Genomic DNA, 12,859 nt, shown 5'->3' on the forward strand with positions numbered 1-12,859 from the left:
TTTATGTGGGTTATTTAAGTTAAAGCGAGTGTCCCTGTCTCACATTTAGCCCGTCCTTCCCGAATTAACGGGAAAACCTGGTTATCATATCATATTAAATTTCTCCGATCAAATCTATTAATAGATGAGAATTTTAAGGAATATCATTGGATTTCCAGACAAACCCAGCAGCCAATCAGAGGGCCGGAATCGTTTCGTTTCCTGTTTGTCCTAAATTCTTGTCAACTCACTGAGCGCAGTGTTTAAAGTGCAGTGCTATGAAGCTGCTTTACTGTTTCTTTTCTTGAGTCATTTCTCTCTCCTGTTTTCTGTGTTTTCTTCATCGGGACCATGCAAGGCTTGAGGTGTGGAGAGAGACATGTGCTGTTTACGAACCTGTTGGCGCTTTAACGGTTAAAGCAGGAAGGAAGTGATCCTTACATCGCACTATTTCACTTTTACTTGTGTTTTTTTTCTCCACAGGAACTATTTTAGACCATGGGCATCGGATATAACACTGAATGGCAAAACTGCATTGATTACTGGCGGTAACACCGGCATTGGTAAAGAGACTGCTATTGATTTGGCCAAAAGAGGTATGTTTACTTTGTAAAATTTACTGAAGTGCTTTGCCCCTCATAACTGTTAAAGCTTCCCAGTGGCTGTAGTTTACCCAGAGGTGGATCACAAATCCTTTTTTTTTTTTTTTTTTTTTTTTGTCATTTACACAAAAGTTCAGTGACAACTATACTTGTGAGGCTCTAATACTCTACAGCAGTGCAAAGTTCCCCCCACAACCATCAATTTCATCAGCAACCTTATTTCCTCTTTTGTCTTATCGTACCACTCAGCATACTAATCACCGGCCTGATTATCGTCATAATCTAATAATGTGTTTTTAATGCTGGAATGTTTGATGCGTCACTGTGGCAAACAAACCAACCTTCCTTTAAAACAAGGTACAGGGCTAGTCTGAAAAGGAGAGTCAACAACGTCCTTCAGTAAGCCTGAGAAACTTCTCAAGACTCCATTAAAGGCTGGCTGTTTGAAGCAATAAATGACAAAATGACAGGTGGCGAAATTATTATTATTATTATTATTTATTTATTTATTTTTTTACAGTACTACAGTGCTGCAATCAATGACAGAATTCATGTATTAATTAAAGTCTGTGTCTACTGCATGCTGGAAAAACCTGCCAGTCTGTCTTCTGGAAACAGTCCTAAAGTGCAAAGATAAAGATAACATCCTCACTCCACTGATAAGTTGTCCTGAGAACTTGTTTTTCTTGTCTGATTTTGTGCTTGAATGCACTCAGATTATAAATAATCAGCTTTACACAGAATTCAGGGTAGGGAGGAGAGAGGTCTGAGATCTGTCCCGAGTGCAGTAGCTATAGATGTTCCAGCCTGTTGCATACAGTAGCACTAATGGTTAAGCAGCACCACTGCATTTGAGTTTGCTACTTTCACTATAAGTAAAGACATGGCTAATTCATCAGAATCCAATAAAAAAAATTGCAGTATCACAGTGCTGGCATTATAACATCAGTTACTGGCATAATAAGGGCATTGCACACATTATTCACCAGTAAATAACACATTTGTAGAATGTTGGACATTTGTGAAAAGGAAACCAGAAAACTAGCTGTCACTAGTTAGTTTGTACTATGCAAATTTTGCACATTTCAGATTCCTCGATGATAATGAATTTCTTGAAACGCATAAAGATTGGGTGAGAAATGCAAAAAGAAAAAAGGATTCTTTTAAGTATGCAGTCCTTTGCAGCTTTTAGTTGTTTCCTTTTAGATAGGGTTTAAATTTAAACATTGTCTTTTTGTTGTTAAAGCCTATGTGATTTTAACCCAGAAGCATTTAAGCTTTAAAAATAGCAGCTGGTGGTGCAGCTACAACATTATAAATCAATATGCATGGTACTTAATTGCACTGACTATTTAAGTCCTGCTCTTGTGCTGTAGGATTGACTCGCATCTCACTGTTTGTAAGGATTTAACTGATTCCAGATAATGCCAAATTCTCTTATCAGTCACAAACTGGAGGCAGGATTCGTCAGAAAAAAGCTGTTTCCATGTCTTACTGCTTAAGTGGATGCTAGAAAGGACCAAGTGATGTCTAATGTACTTTTAAGCTATTTTTAATATGATGCAAAACAAACAAACCAAAAAAAAAACCACACACACAGCTGACCAGGCTTAATCTTAGCTGAGAATTAGGTAATATTTAAAAGAAAAGTAAGTCTAGTTCCTACTTCCTCAGTTTTTGCCACAGGTTACCGATTGAACTGTGATTAACTTTGTGTAGTGGTATGGCAAGATTGTGGCCTACCTGGGTGTGTCAGGGTGTATTGCTATGCAACTTGCCTATATAGGCTATGATTATTATTTATTTTTTTAATGTTTAAAAAAAAAAAAATCCACTTAATTTTTCTGTGACATTTGTTCTGTCAGTCTTTGGTACCTTAGCAGCATTGTGCTACAAACTGTTTAAAGCACCAGGATGTTAACGCTGATAAGTGGTCTAAAAAAAATTGTGAAGAGTTGTGTATGTTAAGTTCTTACCCATTACAAGTATTATACACAAGTTTTGTTTATGGTCTGGTACCAGGATGACCTCAACCCTAGGGATGCCACTGGTGTAATTCTGAGGTCTGGCAGTGGTCGGTGATCATATTGTATGGTCAAGTAAGAGAGATTTACAAAATGACCTTTAAAAAGCACAAAAAGATGTAGAGATTGCCTGAAGCTCTTATCAGCACAGCCGTCTTCTGGTGAACTGGAGCATTTTCCAAAATGCTGTACCATCAAACTATGAAAAAAATAGTAATTAAAAGTCAATTCTGTCCCTGTTTCCAGGTATGCGTGTCATTATCGCCTGCAGAGATACAGAGAAAGGTGATGCAGCTATGAAAGAGGTCATAGAAGTTTCCAAGAATCAGAATGTTGTCTGCAAAAAACTTGACCTGGCTGACTGCAGCTCCATCAGAGAATTTGCACAGAACATTAATAGTGGTAAGACAAGTATACACTTCAGTTAATGACACATCCCCAGCACTCTTTCTGAATGCATGCACACTCAACCAGTTTTGAGTCACTTAACAAAATCAACTCTGAAGCGGCAAATAATGCAAGAAAGGTTTTTTTTTTTTTTTTTTTGGACTTCCGTTCCCTTGTGAAATCTTTCTTAGCAGCTGAATCATACACTGCAATACTGGGGCCTTTGTTCCAGATCTGATATAACTTGGGGGCTTTTACCACACTGTTTATATTACCTCCTATTCTAATGTAATTGTATATTGTGCTATTAACAACAGTCACATATACTGTAAATCACAGGCTTGACACCTGATGGGCAAACATTCGAAAGAAAACCCAGAGAGGAACTGATACTTAACCACAGGAAGACTGGTTTCTCTTGTGAACATCGGATAGCGGGATTAAAGCAGGAAGAGTACAAGTGTGACTAACGAAGGGGGTTGTTTTTCTGTGAAAACCCAGAAAACCTGATAAACAAATTAGTAAAATTGAATGTGAAAACATGAAAATGCGAGCATGTCATGCAAGGATTCACAGTCAAATAAATTATAACAAACTGCAAATTTGCAACATTCAGGAGTTAATTTAGAGGTCCTGTTGTGTGTTTGATATGACAACAAAAATAAGGATATCTGAAACTGATTGCTAAATTCAGTCTGGACAGAAGAATATTTTGCATATGGTGCTCATTATAATTACAGACATCTGCCGAAACCTGCAGATGGACAACACCTTAAGGGGAATATCTTTTGGAACAACTGTGATCACTAGGACTTGCTACCGAACTTTGAGCACCATAATGATGCAAGATGCACAAGAATGATGTCCCAATCATGATTGGCTGTCCACATAAACACCAGAATGTGTGTGTGGAAAATATTTAAGAGCAGAAGTTCCAACGTGTTTGACTGCATGAGGGACGAACCACAGCCATCTTCAATCATCATCATTGAAGTTCCATCGAATCATTGGATTCCTCCTCATTCGATATTGATAAGACTGGGATTTGACTGTGACTGGGGTTATAATAGGTTTAGCAAACATAAATTTGCCAACTTGACCAGCTTGTACAGTACACAGTTATTTACTAAATTTAACATTAATGTATTAGATGTGCTGCCGGTAACTTAAACTGGAACCCTCAAATAACTTTAGATATCGTTTGAGTGGAGCTTTAGCTGCAGCCTGGGAGAAATTACCAAATCATAAGCTGAACTGTATTTAAATAGAGCTTTAGGAGCTAAAGTTAAAGCAGACATCTGGTAATATAAAGGCTGGCAATTTGATTCTGGCTTCTGCACATTTTTATTAATTAATATTGTGTTGCGCATGAATGTGCTGATGGAGCACTATCCATTGAATGCTCTCATTTCTTGGTCCACTGAATGCTCCAGCTATGTTTACATTACAAGCCACACTATTCAATTCAGATTTTTTAATTCATTTCTTGGTCAGATCAGATTTGCATGTCATGATTCATATTTATATGCTACATGTTTATGCATGTTCATGTTTAGAATTACAAGTGTAAGAATTACTTTTTCCTCTGAAACAGCATGCGTGCACACAGCGATACGTGTTTGCCCACGGCATTGTTTAAGAATCTAGTTAGCTATGTAATCCGGTTAAGGTGTAAATAAAACCGCAACAGGTCAGAGGTAATTCCAAACAACTTAGGAGACATTGTTTAAGAAGACATAACATTAATCAAACGTGTTTTCTTGGTGAACGTGTTTTTAGCTAGTTTTCAGTGTGGGTTTTGGCAACTTTCACCCATGCTGCGACTGACAATTAATGTAATTTAATGGTTGTTAAAACACCTGGGACGCAGAATGATGCATCTAGTTAAACATGCCTGTGCTGTTAGCATCCTTTGTGACCACTTATAGAATGTCTCTCATCCAATCAGATTGCTTGTTCCAAACCTACTCTTGTATAAAATGTTATATACTGTATTCCTGTTCTTCTTTTCTTTTTTTTTTTTGATAAAATGGATCTTGCAAAATTGAAAAACAGTATAGTTGAGGAATTAATATCAGGATCGGTACTGATATTGGACATGTTTGAATGATACTCAGCCCAAGTGTTCTCTATTTCAGTACATTTCCACAATCAGTGCACAAAGCAGAGAAGCTGGTCTGGTGATGTATACTGGCCCAACCCCTTACTACAGCACATTATTTTGTATTATTTTTTTTAACCTGTAATTTGTCACCCATATTTGTCTTGATAGTTGCACATTCATACCAAACACTGCCGGGTGGAGTTAGCGTGTATGAAGCTCTAGATCTCTACCTTTTAATATTGGACAAGACCTTTCAGGGCTTTGTAATTCAGTAGCAGTATTTTGCAATCAAATTGTAATTTTATTGCCTGCTGATATGTAGTGATAAGACATGACTAATAGATGATTAATAAGGTTAATTATTTCACTCTTATTTATTCTTATTTCATTCTTATTACACTCTGTCTGCTGCATTTAGGACTAAACAGAGCTTGTTTAGGCCACTGCTCCAACATCCAACCAGAAGGACCTAAATACCCCCCCCCCCCACACACACACACACACACCTTCCTCTTTTTCCGCTTATTGAAGAGATTCCCCTCCATCTCAGAACAGCATGTCTCTACTAGACCTCTGAAAGTCTAATGTGGTATCTAGCATCAGGACATTAGCAGCAGATAAGTTGCAAGGTTGGGCTTCCATGGATCAGATTTTTTTGTCCAGTACATCCCATAGATGCTCGTTCTTGATTAAGATCTGAGGAATGCTCAACCTTGCGCTCATTGCCTGCTAAGACCATACAGTACACAGCTAGCTGTTAAATTTATGGCTAATCAGTGTATTATACATACGAATAAGGGGAACCCACACATTTTTGCATTATAATGTTATGGCCAACCATAATACACCTGAAATGTGTCACAATCCATTGCCATGTGCTTTTCACATGAATTCTCAGTATAATGCATGTATGGGAAAAACTGCTGTCAAATATATAATATATAAGAATGAAACATATTGTACAAATGACTTGTACCATGGAAAAATTATAATTATACGTGCTGACAATAACATTCAGAATTACAGCTAATATCCAGTATTCACGTACTGATATTCTGGAACTTGTGTTATGCAACATGTTGCACAGGTCTGATGGTTGTGGCCTTTAAAACAGTTTTTGTATTTTGGTTCACAATCATTGTCATATCAGTCAGTAAAGGGTTTTGAAAACATAACATTTTAATGTCATATTTAAAAATGGAACTGGACATAAATATCTCATTTCGTCTTATATTTAATAAAATTGCATAGCTTGTTATATTCCACATCATGACTCACTGTTTCTTCCACAAGAGGAGAAACAACTCAATATCCTGATTAACAATGCAGGAGTGATGGCATGCCCATATGGTAAATGCAACCACGGGGGGGGGGCTCAATGCAACCACGGGGGGGCTCAATCCAGTGTCTTCTTGTGCCAGTCCCAAGTCTGGATAAATGCAGAGGGCTGTGTCAGGAAGGGCATCCGACGTAAAACATTTGCCAAATCAATGATGCGAATCACGAATATAATTCCCATACCGGATCGGTCGTGGCCCGGGTTAACAACGACCGCCACTGGTGTTGTTGACCTACAGGGTGCTGGTGGAAATTGGGCTACTGTTGGTCGAAGAAGGAGAGGAGGAAGGCCTGTTCGAAAGCAGAGAAAGAAGAGGAAAGGCAAGAGTTTAGGAGTGATAGTAGGGACTTTGAATGTTGGGACTATGACAGGGAAGGGATAAGTTTATATGATGCAGAGAAGGAAGGTGGATATACTGTGTGTCCAGGAGACCAGGTGGAAAGGTAGCAAGGCTAGAAGCTTAGGATCAGGGTTCAAATTGTTTTACCATGGTGTGAATAGGAAAAGAAATAGAGTAGGAGTTATTCTAAAAGAGGAGTTTGTAAGGAATTTTCTAGAGGTGAAGAGAGTATCAGATAGGGTTATGAGTCTGAAGCTGAAAATTGAAGGGATAATGTTCAATGTTGTTAGTGGTTATGCCCCACAGGTAGGATGTGAGTTAAAAGAGAAGGAGAAATTCTGGAGTGAGTTAGATGAATTGATGCAGAGCATCCCCAAAGGTGAAAGAGTGGTGATCGGTGCAGACTTCAATGGATATGTTGGGGAAGGGAACAGAGGTGATGAAAATGTGATGGGCAGGTTTGGTTTTCAGGACAGGAATGTAGAATGACAGATGGTGGTGGACTTTGCAAAGAGGATGGAAATGGCAGTAGTAAATACTTTCTTCCAGAAGAGGCAGGAACATATGGTGACATATAAGAGTGGAGGCAGAAGCTACATCTTGTGTCGACGTTGTAACCTGAAAGAGATCAGTGACTGCAAAGTGTTGGTAGGGGAGAGTGTACAGACAACACAGAATGGTGGTGTGTAAAATAACCCTGGTGGTGTGGAAGGTGAAGGGAACAAAGGCAGAGCAAAGGACAAAGTGGTGGAAGCTGAGAAAGGAAAATGTTGTGTAGTCTTCAGGGAGGAGTTGAGACAGACTATGGGTGGTCAGGAGGTGCTTTCAGTTGACTGGACAACTACAGCCAATGTGATCAGGGAGACAGGTAGGAGGGTACTTGGTGTATCATCAGGTAAGGGGAAAGTGGACAAGGAGACTTGGTGGTGGAATGAGGAAGTCCAGGAGTGTATACAGGGAAAGAGGCTAGCTAAGAAGAAGTGGGACACTGAGAGGACTGAAGAGAGTAGACAGGAGTACAGGGAGATGCAGAGTAAGGTGAAGGTAGAGGTGGCAAAGGCCAAACAAAGAGCATATGAGGACTTGTATGCTAGGCTAGACAGTAAGGAGGGAGAGGGGGATCTGTACAGGTTGGCAAGGCAGAGAGATAGAGATGGGAAGGATGTGCAGCAGGTTAGAGTGATTAAAGATAGAGATGGAAATGTACTGACAGATGCCAGGAGGGTGATGGGAAGATGGAAGGAGTACTTTAAGGAGTTGATGAATGAGGAAAACGAAAGACAACAAAGAGTAGAAGAGGTGACTGTTGTGGAACAGGAAGTAGCAAATATTAGTAGAAGTGAGGTGAGAAGGGCGTTGAAGAGGATGAAGAGTGGAAAGGCTGTTGGTCCTGATGACATACCTGTGGAGGTATGGAAGTGCTTAGGAGAGGTGGCAGTAGAGTTTCTGACAAGTTTGTTTAACAAGATCTTGGAGAGTGAGAGGATTCCAGAGGAATGGAGGAGAAGTGTATTGGTGCCAATTTTTAAGAACAAGGGAGATGTGCAGAGCTGTGGCAATTATAGAGGTATAAAGTTAATGAGCCAGACAATGAAGTGGTGGGAAAGAGAAGTGGAAGCTAGGTTAAGGGCAGAGGTGAGCATTTGTGAGCAGCAATATGGTTTCATGCCTAGAAAGAGTACATCAGATGCAGTATTTGCTTTGAGGATGCTGATGGAGAAGTACAGAGAAGGTAACAGGGAGTTGCATTGTGTCTTTGTAGATTTAGAGAAAGCGTACGACAGGGTGCCAAGAGAGGAGCTGTGGTGTTGTATGAGGAAGTCTGGAGTGGCAGAGAAGTATGTTAGAGTGGTGCAGGACATGTATGAGAGCAGTAAGACAGTGGTGAGATGTGCAGACCCCATTTTGTTTTCTCTGGTGATGGACAGGATGACAGATGAGGTTAGACAGGAGTCTCCATGGACTATGATGTTTGCAGATGACATTGTGCTCTGTAGCGAGAGCAGGGAACAGGTGGAGGAAAATTTGTAGAGGTGGAGGTATGCTCTGGAAAGCAGAGGAATGAAGGTTAGCCGCAGCAAGACGGAATGCATGTGTGTAAATGAGAGGGACCAAGGAGGATCGGTGAGGCTACAGGGAGCAGAGGTAAAGAAGGTGCAGGATTTTAAGTACTTAGGGTCAACGGTCCAGAGCAACGGAGAGTGTTCAGAGGAGGTGAAGAGGCAGGTACAGGCAGGTTGGAATGGGTGGAGAAAAGTGTCAGGTGTGTTGTGCGATAAAAGAGTATCAGCGAGAATGAAAGGAAAGGTGTACAGGACAGTGGTGAGACCAGCAATGCTCTACGGCTTAGAGACAGTGGGGCTGAAGAAAAGACAGGAGGCAGAGTTGGAGGTAGCAGAGCTGAAGATGTTGAGGTTCTCTTTCCGAGTGACACGAATGGATAGGATCAAGAATGAGTTCATCAGAGGGACAACCCACGTTAGATGTTTTGGAGATAAAGTCAGAGAGGCCAGATTAAGGTGGTTTGGACATGTTCAGAGGAGAGATTGTGAATATATCGGTAGAAGGATGCTGAGGTTGGAACTGCCAGGCAGGAGATCTAGAGGAAGACCAAAGAGTAAATTTATGGATGCAGTGAGAGAGGACATGAAGTTAATTGGTGTGAGAAAAGAGGATGCAGAGGATAGGGTTAGATGGAGGCAAATGATTCGCTGTGGCGACCCCTGAAAGGGAACAGCCGAAAGACAAAGAAGAAGAAGAATCATTGTCATATCAGTCAGTAAAGGATTTTTAAAACATAACATTTTAATGTCATATTTAAAAATGGAACTGGACATGAATATCTCATTTCGTCTTATATTTAATAAAATTGCATAGCTTGTTATGTTCCACATCATGACTCACTGTTTCTTCCACAAGAGGAGAAACAACTCAATATCCTGATTAACAATGCAGGAGTGATGGCATGCCCATATGGTAAAACAGCAGATGGTTTTGAGATGCAAATCGGAGTCAACCACATGGGTATGTTAAATAGAAATGTATGTTTTAAATCTTAAGTGTTTGGTATAAAATCAGAAAATATGCTGACACTCATGACCAACATGCTTTTGTAGGTCACTTCCTCTTGACATTTCTTTTAATTGACCTGATTAAACGATCAGCTCCAGCTCGAATCGTCACTGTCTCATCAATGGCACATAAGTGGGGGACCATCAACCTGGATGACATCAACAGTGAGAAGGGCTATGATAAATCAAAAGCCTACTGCCAGAGCAAACTGGCCAATCTGCTCTTCACTCGCTGCTTAGCCAATAAACTCCAGGGTAAGTCAGACATCTTCATCAGGCAGTCTCTTGGTATGGGCCATGAGTTTGAGTTTTGAGGCACATGCTTATATGGCCCGCTTCTGTGTTCTATCCGACAGGTACAGGAGTGACGACATATGCCCTTCACCCTGGTGTAGTGCAGACAGAGCTGTGGAGGCACCTAAGTCGACCCCAACAGGCAGCCATGTGGATGATCAAACCTTTTACCAAGACATCACTGCAGGGAGCTCAAACCACTCTGTACTGTGCAGTAGCTCCTGAGCTAGAGACAGAGAGTGGCAACTATTACAGGTAAGGCAAATTTTAGTAAAAACTTAACATATACGTATATTTTTATGTAGATAGTTCCTTGTTCATATTTTCTCCTGAGACGAAAAACTTTATTTCTGTAGTGACACTTTCATGTTTGTTGCAGTGACTGTGCGCGTGCAAGCTGTTCTAATGCCGCTATGGATGATGACATGGCGCAACGACTCTGGGAACTTAGCTGCCAGATGCTCAAGATAACATGGGAATAAATTTGCTGACTAATTTTTGTAAATCAAAAAGCTCAAAACAGTTTCCCCAGCAGGCTCTTACAATAAATTAAGGCCATCATTTGATTGAATGAATTGACATGTTTTCTTTTAAAGCAGGAAGTCAGAAAAGTCATTTTCAATTCAACACAAATGATATTATCAGCAATAATGTGAGTGACAGGAAGAATCTTACAAATATTTACAGGAATAAATAAGGTATATTCCCTTTCTGCTCTAATGTACTTGTACCTGGGACTTTATAAGATTATGATCTATGTTAAATCAAATCCATTGGCATAGCATCTGAACACATTTTTTAGCAGACATAATAGGACACAAGTTTTTTTTTTTGTTGTTGTTGTTTTAGAGTGTCTCTTTTGTTTTAGTTTATTTCCTGTTCTAAAAAATTTCACAGATTGTCTATGGACTCTCTGATTTTTAACCTCTCTTCATAAACCTATACAATCTATACACTGCCCGGCCAAAAAAAAAAAAAAGTTAATATTTTAGTAGGGTCAAGTTATTAGCCTGCATCAAGTATCAAAAACAATTATGGAGATTTGAAATATTCAACCCTTCAATACATTACTAATACCTGTAAGGATTGTGCTGAACCTTTAACTTTGTAGAAGAAATGTGGTCAGAAAAAAATCCTGAATTGAGATCACATAAATATTTAGTAAAGATGATTGGTAAAAACCTCGTAGTTGCAATCAAGTTGGATTTGAATGACCAGATTATCACATCTATGGACTTTTTTTCTTCCCTGATACAACAGGCATATTCCAGGATTTAAAATGTGAAAGAGTGGTTCTGGGAGCATGAGGATTTGATTCACCTTGAATTTACCACATGAATTTACCACCACACTGTGCACAAGAATCAAAGTTATAGGCAGGCAATGAGATCTGTGTGTTTTTATTAATTTTTGACCAGGCAGTGTATAATAACCTGCTGCCACTTGGGGGCGGATTCCTTCCATCCTATCAGTTAATGTCTGTGCAGTGAAAAGCCAAAAAGAAGGTCTTATGTGTAAAGTAAAAAACAAAAAATCTTCTCTTTAAAACAATTGCAAAAAATGCAGGGTATTGATGAGAAAACTTATTTTCATAGTAACAAAGTTGCAGTGAGAGAGACTCTCTTACTATGACACAAATTAAACTGTGAGCTAATACAAGCTCATTATTTTTGACACTTAAGTACATTTAAAAGTAAGTACTTTTTTGTACTCATGTAGAATTGTAACTAGAGGATTTCTACATTTTCTTAGGTAATATTTTACTAGAGGTACGTATCTACTTTAATTCAAGTAAAGGTTTTGTGAACTTTGCCCACCTCTGTTAACACATCATACCACCCTGCCATTAATTATATTTCTCTAAAAGCATGCCACCGTGGTTTACTCCTTATATAAACATGTCGGAAAGCAATTATCAAGTTAAATGTATTAGCCTGTGTTTTCTATTTTGTCCTGTTTTTTTTTTAACTTAATATAGGTGCATTTAGACAGATAAACTAAACGTTACTTAAACATAGACACATAATAGGTGAAACACAATGGCAATATTTATACTCTTATATTTGTCCATCTTTTACTTTTTTTATTCTATTTTATGTACCTTATTTTATGACACTTATTTTTTATCCTGTATAATGACAATAAATAATAATATCTATTTTCATCTCTATGGTTTCATAGCATTTAGATCCAAAGTGGCCTAAACCTCATTAGATTTAAATCTTTTGTGTTGACAGAAATGCTGGACAACACTGGTTTAAATAAAGATTAAAGAAAATAGTTTCTCATTTAATTTGTAATGTATTAAAATATTGTATTTTAATTCAGGGCTTGCTTCTTTTGGCCATAGATTTTGCAGTATTTTGCCATAAAATCTTTTTAAAATTTTACTGTCAAAATTTAATAAATTCTAATGATACTATAGAGATACTTTAAGTATGGGCAGTAAGGTGAACGTGCGCGAATGGTACCTTGCAATTGAGCACATTGCATCCTCTGTAAATTACCTAATTTTACCTTATGTTACAGGGACTGGCTGTAGATACAATGCAGCCACTCAGAATAAAGCATTTTACAATATTTGTAAATATAAAATGTATATATAGATATATGTATATGAGAGATAAATATATATGATTATAAAAACTGAGTAGCATTATCCCTTGTCTTACTTTTGTGGTATGTATTAAATACAAGCAACAGGGATAACCGCAGCCTT

General features: G+C 38.7%; 1 protein-coding gene across 1 annotated transcript; it reads left to right on the top strand.

Annotated features, from left to right (window-relative positions):
• Nucleotides 1-198: 198 nt before the first annotated feature.
• rdh12l (retinol dehydrogenase 12, like) lies at nucleotides 199-12,298 on the top strand. The gene is made up of 7 exons (XM_053493980.1): nucleotides 199-344; nucleotides 463-575; nucleotides 2,852-3,007; nucleotides 9,695-9,799; nucleotides 9,892-10,101; nucleotides 10,203-10,395; nucleotides 10,520-12,298. The coding sequence occupies exons 1-7, from the start codon at nucleotides 331-333 to the stop codon at nucleotides 10,620-10,622; spliced, it is 894 nt and encodes a 297-aa protein (XP_053349955.1). The 5' UTR covers nucleotides 199-330; the 3' UTR covers nucleotides 10,623-12,298.
• Nucleotides 12,299-12,859: the final 561 nt, after the last annotated feature.

The sequence above is a fragment of the Clarias gariepinus genome, chromosome 4 (genome assembly GCF_024256425.1).
Source record: "Clarias gariepinus isolate MV-2021 ecotype Netherlands chromosome 4, CGAR_prim_01v2, whole genome shotgun sequence".
Lineage (NCBI taxonomy): Eukaryota > Metazoa > Chordata > Actinopteri > Siluriformes > Clariidae > Clarias > Clarias gariepinus.